At 43.9% G+C, this 18,684-nt stretch overlaps 1 protein-coding gene across 1 annotated transcript in view; it reads right to left on the reverse strand.

Moving 5' to 3' along the window:
* The window catches only part of LOC112219072 (transient receptor potential cation channel subfamily M member 1-like), a 136,016-nt gene that overhangs the window by 63,561 nt on the left and 53,771 nt on the right, over window positions 1-18,684 (reverse strand). Inside the window, exons 5-8 of the mRNA XM_042301203.1 lie at window positions 13,823-13,947; window positions 13,432-13,603; window positions 11,956-12,130; window positions 11,708-11,831 (exon numbers count right to left, since the gene is read on the reverse strand). Of these exons, the coding sequence (XP_042157137.1) occupies window positions 11,708-11,831; window positions 11,956-12,130; window positions 13,432-13,603; window positions 13,823-13,947 (596 nt within the window). The remainder of the gene's footprint in view (window positions 1-11,707; window positions 11,832-11,955; window positions 12,131-13,431; window positions 13,604-13,822; window positions 13,948-18,684) is intronic.

Consider the following 18,684-nt stretch of genomic DNA (forward strand, 5'->3'; position numbering starts at 1 on the left):
AGGTTAATCGAGGTCATTTGTACATGGGGTAAAGTGGCTATGAATTGATAATAAACAGCGAGTAACAGCAATGTAAAAACAAAGGTGGGGGTGGCCATTTGATCAATTGTTCAGTAGTCTTGTGGCTCGGGGGTAGAAGCTGTTCAGGAGCCTTTTGGAACTAGATTTGGCGCTCCGGTACCGCTTGCCTTGTGGTAGCAGATAGAAAAGTCTATGACTTGGGTGATGAGTTTTTAGGCACATTTTTGGGCCTTTCTCTGAGACAGCATATTAAATAGGTTCTGGATTGCAGGACGCTTGGCCCCAGTGATGTACTGGGCTGTACACACTACACTACCCGTAAAGCCTTACGTTTGGATGCCGAGTAGTTGCCATACCAGGCGCTGATTCAACCTGTCAGGATGTTCTCAATGGTGCAGCTCTAGAACTTTTTGAGGATCTGGGGACACTTGCCAAATCTTTTCAGTCTCCTGAGGGGGAAAAGGCATTGTAGTGCCCTCTTCATTGCTTTCTTGTTGTGTTTGGACCATGTTAGTTTGTTGGTGATGTGGACACCAAGGAACTTGAAACTGTCAACCAGCTTCACTACATACCCGTCAATGTGACTGACCTGATTACAGCTAGCTGTAATCAGCTCTGCACTGACCTGATAGGTATTCAAGCTGGTAAAGTACATACACATAGTTTGGATACACATACTCATTCCAGGGTTTTTCTTTATTTTTACTATTTTCCACATTGTAGAATAATAGTGAAGACACCCAAACTATGAAATAACACATATGGAATCATGTAATTACCCCTGCAAAAACCCTGGAATGAGTAGGTGTGTCCACACCTTAGACAGACAGACAGACAGACAGACAGACAGACAGACAGACAGACAGACAGACAGACAGACAGACAGACAGACAGACAGACAGACAGACAGACAGACAGACAGACAGACAGACAGACAGACAGACAGACAGACAGACAGACAGACAGACAGACAGACAGACAGACAGACAGACAGACAGACAGACAGACAGACAGACAGACAGACAGACAGACAGACAGACAGACAGACAGACAGACAGACAGACAGACAGACAGACAGACAGACAGACAGACAGACAGACAGACAGACAGACAGACAGACAGACAGACAGACAGACAGACAGACAGACAGACAGACAGACAGACAGACAGCTGTAATCTGACCTGATTACAGCTAGCTTGTCTCTCTGCTCTGACCTGATTACAGCTAGCTTGTCTCTCTGCACTGACCTGATTACAGCTAGCTTGTCTCTCTGCACTGACCTGATAGCAGCTAGCTTGTCTCTCTGCACTGACCTGATTACAGCTAGCTTGTCTCTCTGCACTGACCTGATTGCAGCTAGCTTGTCTCTCTGCACTGACCTGATTACTGCTAGCTTGTCTCTCTGCACTGACCTGATTACAGCTAGCTTGTCTCTCTGCACTGACCTGATAGCAGCTAGCTTGTCTCTCTGCACTGACCTGATTACAGCTAGCTTGTCTCTCTGCACAGACCTGATTACAGCTAGCTTGTCTCTCTGCACTGACCTGATTACAGCTAGCTTGTCTCTCTGCTCTGACCTGATTACAGCTAGCTTGTCTCTCTGCACTGACCTGATTACAGCTAGCTTGTCTCTCTGCACTGACCTGATAGCAGCTAGCTTGTCTCTCTGCACTGACCTGATTACAGCTAGCTTGTCTCTCTGCACTGACCTGATTGCAGCTAGCTTGTCTCTCTGCACTGACCTGATTGCAGCTAGCTTGTCTCTCTGCACTGACCTGATTGCAGCTAGCTTGTCTCTCTGCACTGACCTGATTGCAGCTAGCTTGTCTCTGCACTGACCTGATTGCAGCTAGCTTGTCTCTCTGCACTGACCTGATTACAGCTAGCTTGTCTGTCTGCACTGACCTGATTGCAGCTAGCTTGTCTCTCTGCACTGACCTGATTACTGCTAGCTTGTCTCTCTGCACTGACCTGATTACAGCTAGCTTGTCTCTCTGCACTGACCTGATTGCAGCTAGCTTGTCTCTCTGCACTGACCTGATTACTGCTAGCTTGTCTCTCTGCACTGACCTGATTACAGCTAGCTTGTCTCTCTGCACTGACCTGATTGCAGCTAGCTTGTCTCTCTGCACTGACCTGATTACAGCTAGCTTGTCTCTCTGCACTGACCTGATTACAGCTAGCTTGTCTCTCTGCACTGACCTGATAGCAGCTAGCTTGTCTCTCTGCACTGACCTGATTACAGCTAGCTTGTCTCTCTGCACTGACCTGATTGTAGCTAGCTTGTCTCTCTGCACTGACCTGATTGCAGCTAGCTTGTCTCTCTGCACTGACCTGATTGCAGCTAGCTTGTCTCTCTGCACTGACCTGATTGCAGCTAGCTTGTCTCTCTGCACTGACCTGATTGCAGCTAGCTTGTCTCTCTGCACTGACCTGATTGCAGCTAGCTTGTCTCTCTGCACTGACCTGATTACAGCTAGCTTGTCTCTCTGCACTGACCTGATTGCAGCTAGCTTGTCTCTCTGCACTGACCTGATTACAGCTAGCTTGTCTCTCTGCACTGACCTGATTACTGCTAGCTTGTCTCTCTGCACTGACCTGATTGCAGCTAGCTTGTCTCTCTGCACTGACCTGATTGCAGCTAGCTTGTCTCTGCACTGACCTGATTGCAGCTAGCTTGTCTCTCTGCACTGACCTGATTACAGCTAGCTTGTCTGTCTGCACTGACCTGATTGCAGCTAGCTTGTCTCTCTGCACTGACCTGATTACAGCTAGCTTGTCTCTCTGCACTGACCTGATTACAGCTAGCTTGTCTCTCTGCACTGACCTGATTGCAGCTAGCTTGTCTCTCTGCACTGACCTGATTACAGCTAGCTTGTCTCTCTGCACTGACCTGATTACAGCTAGCTTGTCTCTCTGCACTGACCTGATTGCAGCTAGCTTGTCTCTCTGCACTGACCTGATTACAGCTAGCTTGTCTCTCTGCACTGACCTGATTACAGCTAGCTTGTCTCTCTGCACTGACCTGATTAGCAGCTAGCTTGTCTCTCTGCACTGACCTGATTACAGCTAGCTTGTCTCTCTGCACTGACCTGATTGTAGCTAGCTTGTCTCTCTGCACTGACCTGATTGCAGCTAGCTTGTCTCTCTGCACTGACCTGATTGCAGCTAGCTTGTCTCTCTGCACTGACCTGATTGTAGCTAGCTTGTCTCTCTGCACTGACCTGATTGCAGCTAGCTTGTCTCTCTGCACTGACCTGATTGCAGCTAGCTTGTCTCTCTGCACTGACCTGATTACAGCTAGCTTGTCTCTCTGCACTGACCTGATTGCAGCTAGCTTGTCTCTCTGCACTGACCTGATTACAGCTAGCTTGTCTCTCTGCACTGACCTGATTACTGCTAGCTTGTCTCTCTGCACTGACCTGATTACAGCTAGCTTGTCTCTCTGCACTGACCTGATTACAGCTAGCTTGTCTCTCTGCACTGACCTGATTACAGCTAGCTTGTCTCTCTGCACTGACCTGATTGCAGCTAGCTTGTCTCTCTGCACTGACCTGATTACTGCTAGCTTGTCTCTCTGCACTGACCTGATTACAGCTAGCTTGTCTCTCTGCACTGACCTGATTGCAGCTAGCTTGTCTCTCTGCACTGACCTGATTGTAGCTAGCTTGTCTCTCTGCACTGACCTGATTACAGCTAGCTTGTCTCTCTGCACTGACCTGATTACAGCTAGCTTGTGTCTCTGCACTGACCTGATTGCAGCTAGCTTGTCTCTCTGCACTGACCTGATTGCAGCTAGCTTGTCTCTCTGCACTGACCTGATTACAGCTAGCTTGTCTCTCTGCACTGACCTGATTACAGCTAGCTTGTCTCTCTGCACTGACCTGATTACAGCTAGCTTGTCTCTCTGCACTGACCTGATTACAGCTAGCTTGTCTCTCTGCACTGACCTGATTGCAGCTAGCTTGTCTCTCTGCCGCCAAGCTGGTCTGGTGTCTCGATTATCGAAGCGGATAATCCTGGAAATAATGTGGATGTTTTCCAAAGACATTGTTACACAGAAAGGTTCTTTGCCAGTTTCTGCATTCCACAAGGATTATGTGGATTCCCCATTGGACCTGAAACACCAGCAATGATAAGAACCCTGAAGTTTGCATGCAAATGAGTTTGGTCCATCTCTCTCCATAAACACGCCTTCCCTCCAAATGAGGCCAGTCCAGAATGATTTTCTGGATGGTGTCTGGGATGAACAGTTCAAAAGAAGACTATGTTCTGCACATGAGTAACCGCCATCTGTGTCAGCCCTGGTTGCATTCTTTTCACATTGGTAGCCATGCGGTGTGGTTCATTCCTTGGGAAAGAAGACCATTCAATTTCAAAATATTTTGACATACATATTTCTCCTCCTGCAGGCTGCTGATGAGTTATTATTATTTCTAAATGCTCTGAGCAGAGATTATTTTTGCCTTACTGATTGATTGTGGTACGGAGCCACACACACAAAGCTATTCATTTGTTTTGTCCCTCCCCCAATTTGCATCTGGCTGGTGTAGTGTGTGTAGAACATACTTTTTTACAATGTATTGAAATAATGTAATGTAATAACATTGTGCAGGTTCCTCAGGGCATTGTGTAGTTTCACAAACTACAAAGGGTAAATAGTGCAAGAAAAGCAGGAGACAGGTATGTTCTTGGTGCTGTGTTGAAACAGCAGGCCCAGGAAGGAGAGGGAGACAGAGTGAGGGCACACATTAAACCATTTTGTTTCATTTTTACTTGTTTTCACCTAATCACTCAATTTCCACACTTGTATTACCCCGGTCACCACATATGTAATATAAATGTGTAGGGGGGTGCACAGTGTTATTTGACATGTTCTTCACAGAAAATGAGCCAAGGCCAATAAATTATTCATTGTATCATTTTTATTTTAGTAAACTTTTAAAATAGATCCCACAGACCTGAACTCCACACAAGGGTTAAAGTTCTTGCTCACATCGGCTTCGGAGAGTGTGATCACAGTCATCCGGAACAGCTGGTGCTCTCATGCATGGTTCAGTGATGCTTACCTTGAAGCAATCATAAAAGGCATTTAGCCCATCTGGTAGGCTCGCGTCACTGTGCAGCTCGGAGTTGGTTTCCCTTGCAAGTCCGTAATAGTTTGCAAGCCCTGCCACATCCTGCGAGTGTCAGAGCTGGTGTTGTAGGATTCAATCTTAGTCCTGTATTGATGCTTTGCCTGTTTGATGGTTCGTCTGAGGGCATAGCGGGATTTCTTAGAAGTGTCCGGATTAGTGTCCTGCTCCTTGAAAGAGGCAGCTCTAGTCTTTAACTTGGTGCGGACGTTGCCTGTAATGCATGGCTTCTGGTTGGGATATGTACGCGCGGTCACTGTGGGTATGTCGTCGCTGTACTCATTGATGAAGCCGGTGACTGAGGTGGTGTACTCCTCAATGCCATTAGATGAATACCGGAACATATTCCAGTCTGTGCTAGCAAGACAGTCCTATAGCGTAGCATCCGCGTTATCTGACCACTTCCATATTGAGCAAGTCACTGGTACTTCCTGCTTTTTGCTTGTAAGCAGGAATCAGGAGAATATAATTATGGTCAGATGTGCCATATGGAGGGCGGGGGAGAGATTTGTATGCGTCTGTGTGTGGAGTAAACGTGGTCCTCAGTTTGCACATGTGCCATGCTGGTAGAAATGAGGTAAAACATATTTAAGTTTGCTTGCATTAAAGTTCCTGGCCACTAGGAGCGCCACTTCTGGATGAGCATTTTTGTGTTTGCTAATGGCCTTATACAGCTCGTTGACTGCGGTCTTAGTGCCAGCGTCGGTAAGTGGTGGTAGATAGACTGGTACAAAAAATATTGATGAAAACTCTCTTGATAGATGGTGTGGTCTACATCTTGTCATGAAGTACTCTATCTCAGGTTGGCAATACCTCAAGTGCTCAGGCTCTCAGTTTAAGGTTCAGGTCAAAAAACAACATCCAGGTCAGATACTTTATGTGAAAGTCTGATCATGTGAGTGATTAAATAAATGAGTGAATATTATATACGTTTTTCTTCATGATATTTGCTTATATGGAAACTAAGGGCTCTATTAATTTTGTTTCCCTGAAGTGTTAGACTTCACAATTTAAATGTAAAGATCATTTAATATTAAGCCAACATATGCGAAGTTTACTGTGAATGCAGTCTCTGCTAATGTGGTATAATTGCCTTTAAATGTCAGTTAAAAAAAATCATAGCAGGGACTGTTCGTCTTAACATGGTCAGCTTAAATAAGTCTGATATGAGAGGGCTGGAAAGTCTGCTGTGTCTGTCAAGGGAATTAAGGTATATTCCTCCAAGGATACAGACATTGGTGATAGTGATATCACATCACTGTCTTTGTGAGACAGCTCTGCACTCTGGGGATGGACCGGGATAGGCTTGGGTATATTAGCATGAGCTGAGGAACCTCTGGGTGGATTAGGGAGATAGAAAAGAGGATCCATCTGTCTGGCTCAGTATGTAATATCCTGTAGGTCAGGACTGCTCAGAGCAGGGCTGTCCAGGTTATTGCTACTGTGGATGGATGGGCTGAGGCCTGGCTGTTGGCAGAACAGGTGGTCCTGTGCTCTGATCTGTCCAGTCCAGATGTATGAAGGGAGGCGTGAGTCTCAGATGGATTATCGTCCCTGAGTTTTAAACCACTAATCACATCACTTAGTACCATTAAGGATCTGCTGCAGGTGCATAAATGGTGCCACTGCACTGCCCTATCAGGCTGTCCATTGCTGACTTATCAACCTTTCAGGCTGCTTGCAGTTGACCTATCAGCCTATCAGACTGCTCCATACTGATCGATCAGTACTCTGCTGACTGTGAAGACACTTAGGCTGATGGATTGTCAGTACTTTATACTGATTACATCAAGAATTCCCCAGGGCAGCTGTCTAGGCCCTTTCCTTTTTTCAATCTTTACTAATGGTATGCAGATGACTCAACACTATACACATCAGCTACTACAGTGAGTGAAATTACTGCAACACTTAACAGCTGCAGTTAGTTTCAGAGTGGTTGGCAAGGAATAGGGGTGGCAGGTAGCCTAGTGGTTAGAGCGTTGGACTATTTTTTTTATTTTTTTTTATTTATCCGTTATTTTACCAGGTAAGTTGACTGAGAACACGTTCTCATTTACAGATGATAGTGATAGTAACTGAAAGGTTGCTAGATCGAACCCCCAAGCTGACAAGATAAAAAGGTCGTTCTGTCCCTGAACAAGGCAGTTAACACACTGTTCCTAGGCTGTCATTGTAAATAAGATATTTTTCTTAAGACATATCTAGTTAAATAAAGGTTAAATAAAAAGTTTGTCCTAAATATTTCTACAACTAAAAGCATTGTATTTTGGACAAATCATTCACTAAACCCTAAACCTCAACTAAACATTGTATTGAATAATGTGGAAATGGAGCAAGCGGAGATGACTAAATTGCTTGGAGTAACTCTGGATTGTCAAAACATATTGATACAACAGTAGGTAAGATGGGGAGAAGTCTGTCCATAATAAAGCACTGCTCTCTCTTCTTAACAGCACTATTAACAAGGCAGGTCATACAGACCCTAGTTTTGTTGCACCTCGACTAATGTTCAGTGGTGTGGTCAGGTGCCACAAAAAGGGCCTTAGGAAAATTGTAGTTGGCTCAGAACAGGGCAGCAAGGCTGGCCCTTGGATGTACACAGAGTGCTAAAATTAATAATATGCATTTAATCTATCACATCTCAAAGTGGAGGAGAGACTGACTTCATCACTACTTGTTTTTGTAAGAAGTGTTGACATGCTGAATGCAGCGAGGTGTCTGTTTGAACTACTAGCACACAGCTCAGGCACCCATGCATACCCCACAAGACATGCTACCAGAGGTCTGTTTGAACTACTAGCACACAGCTCAGACACCCATGCATACCCCACAAGACATGCTACCAGAGGTCTGTTCACAATCACCTGAACAGACTATGGGAGGCACACAGTACTACATAGAGCCATGACTACATGGAACTCTATTCCAGGTAACTGATGCAAGCAGTAGAATCAGATTTTTAAAAAATACCTTATTTTATTTATTTTAACTTTATTTAACTAGGCAAGTCAGTTAATTGTTAAGGATAGGGGGCAGTATTTCCCCTTTGGATGAATTGCGTGCCCATAGTGAACTGCATCTGCAATCTGTTCTAAATTGCTAATATATGCATATTATTATTATTATTGGATAGAAAACACTCTGAAGCTTCTAAAACCGTTTGAATTATGTCTGTGAGTATAACAGAACTCACAGGGCAGGCAATCTTCCAATCTAGTTTTGGAATCCTGAAAGTTGGGGCAACTTTGACGTCATCGCCCCCTCCCTTCCCAACAAGTTATGGATCTGGAAACACTTCCTATGTCTTCCACTAGATGTCCTCATTCAGTAGAAAGTGTAATGGAGCATTTGCTGTGAACTTTGACCTAATGGGAAGGAAATTGCCACAGTGTCGCAAAAGATTCATGTGCTTGAAAGCGCGTATGCGTTTGGAGTGCTTCGTCTGTTCCAATCAGCCCGAGATGAACTAGGATTGCCCGGTTGGAATGCCATTCGTTTTGTACGTTTATAACATCCTGAAGATTGATTCTGCACTTAGTTTGACTAGTTTCGTCGACCTGTAATATGTAATTTGGAAGTTTTGATGCAAAATTATCCTGGACCAGAAGTCCATTTTTGGGCATTTGAGCTGAAAGTGGTAGCAGATGCTGCTACATGGACACTAGAATTGAACATTATGAAACAAAACAATTTATTGTTGAAGTAGGACTCCTTGCACTACATTCTGATCGAAGACCATCAAAGGTAAGGGAATGTTTATGTTGTAATTTTGTATTTCTGTTGACTCCAACATAGCAGAGAAATATTGTTACGTCTGAGCGCCGTCTCAGATTATTGCATGGTAGGCTTTTTCCGTAACGTTAAAAAAAAAGTGACACAGCGGTTGCAAGAACCAGTGTATCTTTTTAATTATATGTAGAACATGTATCTTTAGTCAAAGTTTATGATGAGTATTTCTGTTATCTGGCGTAGCTTTCTATAATTCCTCCGGACATTTTGGAGAATTTTCTGAACATGGCGTCAATGTAAACCGAGATTTATGGATATAAAATGCATATTATCGAACAAAACATAAATGTACTGTGTGTCATTTGACTGTCATCTGATGAAGATTTTCAAGAGGTTAGTGAATGATTTTTAAAAAAAATCGTGCTTTTGTACCACAAAAGATAAAATGACAAAATGGCTATGTATTCTCTTTGTTTTGGTGGTGGTCTAACATGAATATATGCTGTGTTTTCGCCGTAAAACATTTAAAATATCTGACACGCTGGGTAGATAAACAAGGTGTTTCTTTCATTTGAGGTATTGGACTTGTTAATGTGTGGAGGTTAAATATTTCTAAGAATATTTTAGCATTCCCTGCGCCACCATTTCAGCTGAAGGGGGGGGGTGTAGTTCCTGTAGGGGAACCCATAGGCTTAACAAGTTTTAAGAAGAAATTATGATTTACGATGACGGCCTAGGAACAGTGGGTTAACTGCCTGTTCAGGGGCAGAACGACAGATTTGTGTGCAAAGCTTGCATCAAGGCAAAGGGTGGCTACTTTGAAGAATCTAAAATATAACATTTTAATTTGTTTAACACCTTTTTGGTTACTACATAATTCCGTATGTGTTTTACCATAGTTTGTATGTCTTCACTATTATTTTACAATGTAGAAAATAGTAAAAATAAGAAAAAGCCTTGAATGAGTAGATGTGTCCAAACATTTGACTGGTACTGCACATTGCGGGGTGGCAGGGTAGCCTAGTGCTAAGAGTGTTGGACTGGTAACTGAAAGGTTGCAAGTTCAAATCCCTGAGCTGACAAGGTACAAATCTGTCGTTCTGCCCCTGATCAGTGTTAGGCCGTCATTGAAATTAAACATTTGTTCTTAACTGACTTGCCTAGTAAAATAATTGTTGTATGGTGGTATTATACATGTTATATTGTAGTGGTGTAATGATGTTCTCTTGTTTTATATGTAATGTAAGTGCCTTAATGTGTTTGAACCCTAGGAAGAGTAGATGCTGCCTTGGCATTGACTAATGGTGATCCCTAATAAATACAAATATAAAATACATGGAATTAAAAAGATCTACAGTGTAGATTAGAACCTTTCCACTCTAGTCGCGGGTTGTAAGCTCTACATTACTGGTGGTGATGAGATATGATTCACTCAGGGCTGGGAGATAAATCCTTACATTACTGGTGGTGATGAGATATGAATCACTCAGGGCTGGGAGGTAGAGCTGTATGAGTGATACACACAGGCCTGATTACATGATGAAAAACACGTGACATAATGACCAACCTGTTACTGCAACAGACAGATATGGGAGAGTTGTAGGGAACATGTTTATTCATAATACCAATGGAGGAAGTCCACAGATGAGGGAATGAATGGATGAACACATTTTTCAACAGTACAATAGGTCCAACGCACCCATTTTATCTCAATTTCAAATAATTTCTGGGTAGCAATTAAGAACCTTTCTGTAATTGTTATCAATTAAAATGGTCAAAAATAAACAAAAATATCTTCTTAGCAAAGAGCAATTTCTCAAGCATGAATTTGGCTAGGACTGTCTGCAAGTGGTCTGAGTGAGGATGGGGTAATCTGAAAACTACATAGAGAGATTTGGAACTTTCTTTTTCATTTGTCTATTAACTCATTTATCACCTGGTGATGTCACCAGTTATGCCAAAACCACATCCCACCAAAACATGCAGACATTTCTTTATCATAATATTCACAATTTCACAGTATTATTCCAACCTTATAGTGTGGAAATATATATATCAAACAAAGGTACCATAGCAGCACCCACTCGTAGCATGCACTCCAGCAGGTATATCTCACCGGTCACCCCCAAAGCCGCTTCTCCTTCCAGTTCTCTGCTTGCTGCCAATGACTGGAACGAACTACAAAAATCTCTGAAGCTGGAGACTCCCATCTCCCTCACTAGCTTTAAGCACCAGCTGTCAGAGCAGCTCACAGATCACTGGAAATGTATATATCTCATCTGTAAATAGCCCATCCAATCTACCTCATCCCCATACTGTATTTATTTATCTTGCTCCTTTGCGCCCCAGTATCTCTACTTGCACATTCATCTTCTGCACACGCTACCATTCCAGTGTTTAATTGCTAGATTGTAATTACTTCGCCACCAAGGCCTATTTATTGCCTTACCTCTTATCCTACCTCCTTTGCACATGCTGTTTAAAGATTTTCTTCTGTATAATTGACTGTATGTTTGTTTTACTCCATGTATAACTCTGTGTTGCTATATGTGTCGAACTGCTTTGCTTTATCTTGGCCAGGTCGCAGTTGTAAATGAGAACTTGTTCTCAACTAGCCTACCTGGTTAAATAAAGGTGAAATAAAAAAGATAAACCACGTTTGACAGCAACTGGGCCTTTAAAGTAAATATTTTAAGTACATTGAGTTCAATGATGTATATTTTTTATGTAATCCAATGTAATTTGTTATATACATGTATTTTATGTCATTGAATTTAATTAGCTAAAAAGTAGATCCTATTTGAGTTACTCCTCTACTCACCAGCTCCTTCTTCTTCATGCACTCCATGACCATGAGCAGGATCTGCTGTGATTGGCTCTTACTATAGTTGAAGGTCTTCTGTATGGTCACCAGCAGCTGGTCCCTCACGTCGTCAGTTATCAGACTTTAGAAGGAGGGAGTGATTTAGTAGTAGTACAGGACGAAGAAGAATGAGAACAAGAAGAAGAAATGAAGAATTGATTGAAGGAGAAAGACTAGAAGCAGTAGATAGACAGGTCTATCCTCACCCTCCCTCCTCGCAGTATTTGTGAGCGAAGGACATGATGTCCGATGCCCTCCCGCTGCCATCACAGACCACCACGGGGACGGGAGGTTCCTCCTTCAGACTCTCCAGGGTGATGGAGATGACATTAGGACCTCCTTCTACTATCAGACACACCAAAGGGACCCCCTGGCCCAGGCCTGCAACACACAGTAACACACAAAATGAAATACAATAGAATTATCACAGTGAAATATTATGTTTGTTAATGTGCCAATTATTCGCATAGGGGATGGTTTACCAACTGGCGATTTCATACAAAAATAAAATATCATTCAAAAATGTAATTCATACAACACAAGAATGGATATTGGCATCCCGGCAACATCACTACAGGATGGCCATCTTGGTCAGAGAATGGTTCATTGATCATCTCTTTGCGGTTTGGCCAGACCATCAGTGTTGGGGGGGTTGAAGTCAGAGGTGAAAGCTGAGCATCCCTTTGCTGTCCCTGCCTTATCACAATCTCCAGGCATAGGATGACAAAGGGAAACCCACAGGTCACAGAGAATAACACGCTCCAGGACTCCACATTGGGGAAGAATGGCGGCGGAGGGCTGCCGTTCTACGGGCTCCTAACCAACTGTACTATTTTGTGTGTTTTTTCACATTGTTTGTAACTTATTTTGTACATAATGTTGCAGCAATCGTTTCTTATGACCGAAAAGAGCTTCTGGATATCACAACAGTGATTACTCTCCTCGAACTGGACGAAGATTTTTTCTTGGCTGAATGACGAAACAGATAATATACAGTTGGCTTGGTTTTCCATGCATAGGCAGGACAGAACAGTTACGCCTGGTAGACAAGGGGTGGGGGTGTGTGTCTATTTGTCAGTAATAGCTGGTGCGTGATGTCTAATACTAAAGAGATCTCCAGGTATTAATCACCTGAGGTAGAGTACCTCATGAGTATCTGTAGACCACACTATCTACCAAGAGAGTTTTCATGTATATATTTCATAGCCGTTTATTTTACACCACAAACCGATGCTGACATTAAGACTCAACAAGCTGTAAACAAACAAGACAATGCTCATCCTACATGTTACTACAAATTACCTTGACTAAGCTGTACCCCAGCACATTGACTCAGAACCGGTACCCCCTGTATATAGCCTCAGTATTATTATTTTATTGTGTAACTTTTATTTAATGTTTTACTTTAGTTTATTTAGTTTTTTACTTTAGTTTATTTCGTTTTTGCGTAACTTTTATTTAATGTTTTACTTTAGTTTATTTAGTAAATAATTGTCTTATCTCTAGTACTTGAACTGCATTGTTGGGTAAGGGCTTGTAAGTAAGCATTTCATGGTAAGGTTTACAAAAGTTGTATTTCATGTTGTATTTGGTGCATGTGACAAATAACATTTGATTTTATCATTAGTGGACTCAATCAATCTAATTTGATTCGTAGGCTGAGTTCTGTATGGTTGACTTACGTGTGTTGATCTTCTGCAGTGAGATGTGTTTTTCCAGCTGGCGGCGTAGCTTCACCTCCGCTCCGTACTTCCCTGTAGTGCCGTTGTCGGCCAGGATGAAGTGGGAGTGGCTGTTGTTCAAGACAGACAGCTTGGACAGCGGGTTGGACATGGTCTGGTACGGCCGTGTTACCTGGTGAGAAGGAAGGAGAAATACAATATCACTGACTGAGGAACACATACCAAAAAACAGCACACTGGAAAACACTTTCTCTCGTGATATAGGCCTGGGTTTGCTTTACAACAGATAACCGGTGCTTGGAGTAATGGAGTGAATGGTCACAGGTGTGAATGATTCATGGCTGATTGTGGTGGTAAGAGGGGGACTGAGCAACTGGCTTGTAACACTTACATCTCTACCGATGAGGTCCTCCTTGTTCTCTATGATGCCCCAGGGAGCGATGCCGATGGCACATACCTTCCCTCTGGACTTAGAGGAGTGGTCCTTCAGGGCATCCCCCACGTGACGAATCACACCTATAGGACAGAAGAACAATTAAGAACCAGGGGACATAACCAGAAAGATGAACCAGAATGAGGAAGCAGAATGATGAACCTGAATGAGGAACCAGGAGGATGAACCAGAAGGATGAACCAGAAGGATGAACCAGAAGGATGAACCAGAAGGATGAACCAGAAGGATGAACCAGAATGAGGAACCAGAAGGATGAACCTGAATGAGGAATGTCACGTAGAGTAGGCCAGATGGCTAAACTGGATAACCTAACCTCTATAAAAATAAAAAGATGGCAGAACCGCAAAAGTTCTTCTGTGCAAAGGTGTTTATTTACAAGTGATTCCGGAACAGAAAATAACAGTACTGCCATCAACGTCTACCTTATGGGACAGCTTAACAACAATGCTGCCCCATCCACAGCTCAATCCAAAAATCCCCTTAGAGACTGGAGAGAGGCTCCTTTTGTAGGGCTAGCCCCTCCCCTCAGAACAATTAACCCTAATTAATTAATCAATTAACAATACAAACCTACATTTTCCATGAACTAAACATACTAAAGGATATACATTGCAACACGGTTTTAAACAATATCACAACATAACATTTACAACATTACATCATTACTGACAATATCTTTCAATATGCCCATATGCATTAATGAGCCATTTGGGACAGGCACTATAAAGCCAACCCAATTCCCTTAGCTCGGGTCCTTTCCAGCATACCCAGAAGCTACAGAGATGGAGAGAGAGGAACAGAACAAACAAACAATGCGCTCATCCACAACATTGATAAGTATAATAATTATTGTATCTCTCAAATATGAACATTGACAAGTGTGAAATGCATACACCAAGACAGAAGTTAAATTGTGTGTCGACCCACATTGTTAACTTATGGTATAATGGCGCAGGGAGGAGTGATGAATATGTGTGTGCGTTAAAGAACCAAATGCTGCCCGCGGCCAGTGACGGACTTCTACGTCACAAGGAACCAGAAGGATGAACCTGAATGAGGAAGCAGAATGATGAACCTGAATGAGGAACCAGGAGGATGAACCAGAAGGATCAACCAGAAGGATGAACCTGAATGAGGAAGCAGAAGGATGAACCTGAATGAGGAAGCAGAATGATGAACCTGAATGAGGAACCAGGAGGATGAACCAGAAGGATGAACCAGAAGGATGAACCAGAAGGATGAACCAGAAGGATGAACCTGAATGAGGAACCAGGAGGATGAACCAGAATGAGGAACCAGAAGGATGAACCCTGGGATGGAACCAGAAGGATGAACCAGAAGGATGAACCAGAAGAATGAACCAGAAGGATGAACCAGAATGACGAACCAGAATGACGAACCAGAATGACGAACCAGAATGACGAACCAGAATGACGAACCTGAATGAGGAACCAGGAGGATGAACCAGAAGGATGAACCAGAAGGATGAACCAGAAGGATGAACCAGAAGGATGAAACCTGGGATGGAACCAGGATGAGGAACCAGAAGGATGAACCAGAATGTTGAAACCTGGGATGGAACCAGAAGGATGAACCATAATTAGGAACTAGATGGATGAACCAGAAAGACAAACCAGGGGACGGAACAAGTTGGATGAACCAGAAGGAAGCTAGGTAACTTAGATGAGACAATGGACTTAGAGGAATGGTCCTTCAGGGCATCCCTCATCTGACGGATCACACATATAAATCAAATCAAATCAAATTTTATTTGTCACATACACATGGTTAGCAGATGTTAATGCGAGTGTAGCGAAATGCTTGTGCTTCTAGTTCCGACAATGCAGTAATAACCAACAAGTAATCTAACTAACAATTCCAAAACTACTGTCTTATACACAGTGTAAGGGGATAAAGAATATGTACATAAGGATATATGAATGAGTGATGGTACAGAGCAGCATAGGCAAGATACAGTAGCTGATATCGAGTACAGTATATACATATGAGATGAGTATGTAAACAAAGTGGCATAGTTAAAGTGGCTAGTGATACATGTATTACATAAGGATGCAGTCGATGATATAGAGTACAGTATATACGTATGCATATGAGATGAATAATGTAGGGTATGTAAACATTATATAAGGTAGCATTGTTTAAAGTGGCTAGTGATATATTTACATAATTTCCCATCAATTCCCATTATTAAAGTGGCTGGAGTTGAGTCAGTGTCAGTGTCAGTGTGTTGGCAGCAGCCACTCAATGTTAGTGGTGGCTGTTTAACAGTCTGATGGCCTTGAGATAGAAGCTGTTTTCAGTCTCTCGGTCCCAGCTTTGATGCACCTGTACTGACCTCGCCTTCTGGATGAGGGTGAACAGGCAGTGGCTCGGGTGGTTGTTGTCCTTGATGATCTTTATGGCCTTCCTGTAACATCGGGTGGTGTAGGTGTCCTGGAGGGCAGCTAGTTTGCCCCCGGTGATGCGTTGTGCAGACCTCACTACCCTCTGGAGAGCCTTACGGTTGAGGGCGGAGCAGTTGCCGTACCAGGCGGTGATACAGCCCGCTAGGATGCTCTCGATTGTGCATCTGTAGAAGTTTGTGAGTGCTTTTGGTGACAAGCCAAATTTCTTCAGCCTTCTGAGGTTGAAGAGGCGCTGCTGCGCCTTCTTCACGATGCTGTCTGTGTGAGTGGACCAATTCAGTTTGTCTGTGATGTGTATGCCGAGGAACTTAAAACTTGCTACCCTCTCCACTACTGTTTCATCGATGTGGACAGGGGGGTGTTCCCTCTGCTGTTTCCTGAAGTCCACAATCATCTCCTTAGTTTTGTTGACGTTGAGTGTGAGGTTATTTTCCTGACACCACACTCCGAGGGCCCTCACCTCCTCCCTGTAGGCCGTCTCGTCGTTGTTGGTAATCAAGCCTACCACTGTTGTGTCGTCCGCAAACTTGATGATTGAGTTGGAGGCGTGCGTGGCCACGCAGTCGTGGGTGAACAGGGAGTACAGGAGAGGGCTCAGAACGCACACTTGTGGGGCCCCAGTGTTGAGGATCAGCGGGGAGGAGATGTTGTTGCCTACCCTCACCACCTAGGGGCGGCCCGTCAGGAAGTCCAGTACCCATTTGCACAGGGCGGGGTCGAGACCCAGGGTCTCGAGCTTGATGACGAGCTTGGAGGGTACTATGGTGTTGAATGCCGAGCTGTAGTCGATGAACAGCATTCTCACATAGGTATTCCTCTTGTCCAGATGGGTTAGGGCAGTGTGCAGTGTGGTTGAGATTGCATTGTCTGTGGACCTATTTGGGCGGTAAGCAAATTGGATTGGGTCTAGGGTGTCAGGTAGGGTGGAGGTGATATGGTCCTTTACTAGTCTCTCAAAGCACTTCATGATGACGGATGTGAGTGCTACGGGGCGGTAGTCGTTTAGCTCAGTTACCTTAGCTTTCTTGGGAACAGGGACAATGGTGGCCCTCTTGAAGCATGTGGGAACAGCAGACTGGTATAGGGATTGATTGAATATGTCCGTAAACACACCGGCCAGCTGGTCTGCGCATGCTCTGAGGGCGCGGCTGGGGATGCCGTCTGGGCCTGCAGCCTTGCGAGGGTTAACACGTTTAAATGTCTTACTCATCTCCGCTGCAGTGAAGGAGAGACCGCATGTTTTCATTGCAGACCGTGTCAGTGGCACTGTATTGTCCTCAAAGCGGGCAAAAAAGTTATTTAGTCTGCCTGGGAGCAAGACATCCTGGTCCGTGACTGGGCTGGATTTCTTCCTGTAGTCCGTGATTGACTGTAGACCCTGCCACATGCCTCTTGTGTCTGAGCCGTAGAATTGAGATTCTACTTTGTCTCTGTACTGACGCTTAGCTTGTTTAATAGCCTTGCGGAGGGAATAGCTGCACTGTTTGTATTCAGTCATGTCACCAGACACCTTGCACTGATTAAAAGCAGTGGTTCGCGCTTTCAGTTTCACACGAATGCTGCCGTCAATCCACGGTTTCTGGTTAGGGAATGTTTTAATCGTTGCTATGGGAACGACATCTTCAACGCACGTTCTAATGAACTCGCACACCGAATCAGCGTATTCGTCAATGTTGTTGTCTGACGCAATACGAAACATCTCCCAGTCCACGTGATGGAAGCAGTCTTGGAGTGTGGAGTCAGCTTGGTCAGACCAGCGTTGAACAGACCTCAGCGTGGGAGCTTCTTGTTTTAGTTTCTGTCTGTAGGCAGGGATCAACAAAATGGAGTCGTGGTCAGCTTTTCCGAAAGGGGGGCGGGGCAGGGCCTTATATGCGTCGCGGAAGTTAGAGTAACAATGATCCAAGGTCTTTCCACCCCTGGTTGCGCAATCGATATGCTGATAAAATTTAGGGAGTCTTGTTTTCAGATTAGCCTTGTTAAAATCCCCAGCTACAATGAATGCAGCCTCCGGATAAATCGTTTCTAGTTTGCAGAGAGTTAAATAAAGTTCGTTCAGAGCCATCGACTGCTGCTTGGGGGGGGATATATACGGCTGTGATTATAATCGAAGAGAATTCTATTGGTAGATAATGCGGTCTACATTTGATTGTGAGGAATTCTAAATCAGGTGAACAGAAGGATTTGAGTTCCTGTATGTTTCTTTCATCACACCATGTCACGTTAGTCATAAGGCATACGCCCCCGCCCCTCTTCTTACCAGAAAGATGTTTGTTTCTGTCGGCGCGATGCGTGGAGAAACCCGTTGGCTGCACCACCTCGGATAGCATCTCTCCAGTGAGCCATGTTTCCGTGAAGCATAGAACGTTACAG

Source organism: Oncorhynchus tshawytscha, linkage group LG19 (assembly GCF_018296145.1).
Source record: "Oncorhynchus tshawytscha isolate Ot180627B linkage group LG19, Otsh_v2.0, whole genome shotgun sequence".
NCBI lineage: Eukaryota > Metazoa > Chordata > Actinopteri > Salmoniformes > Salmonidae > Oncorhynchus > Oncorhynchus tshawytscha.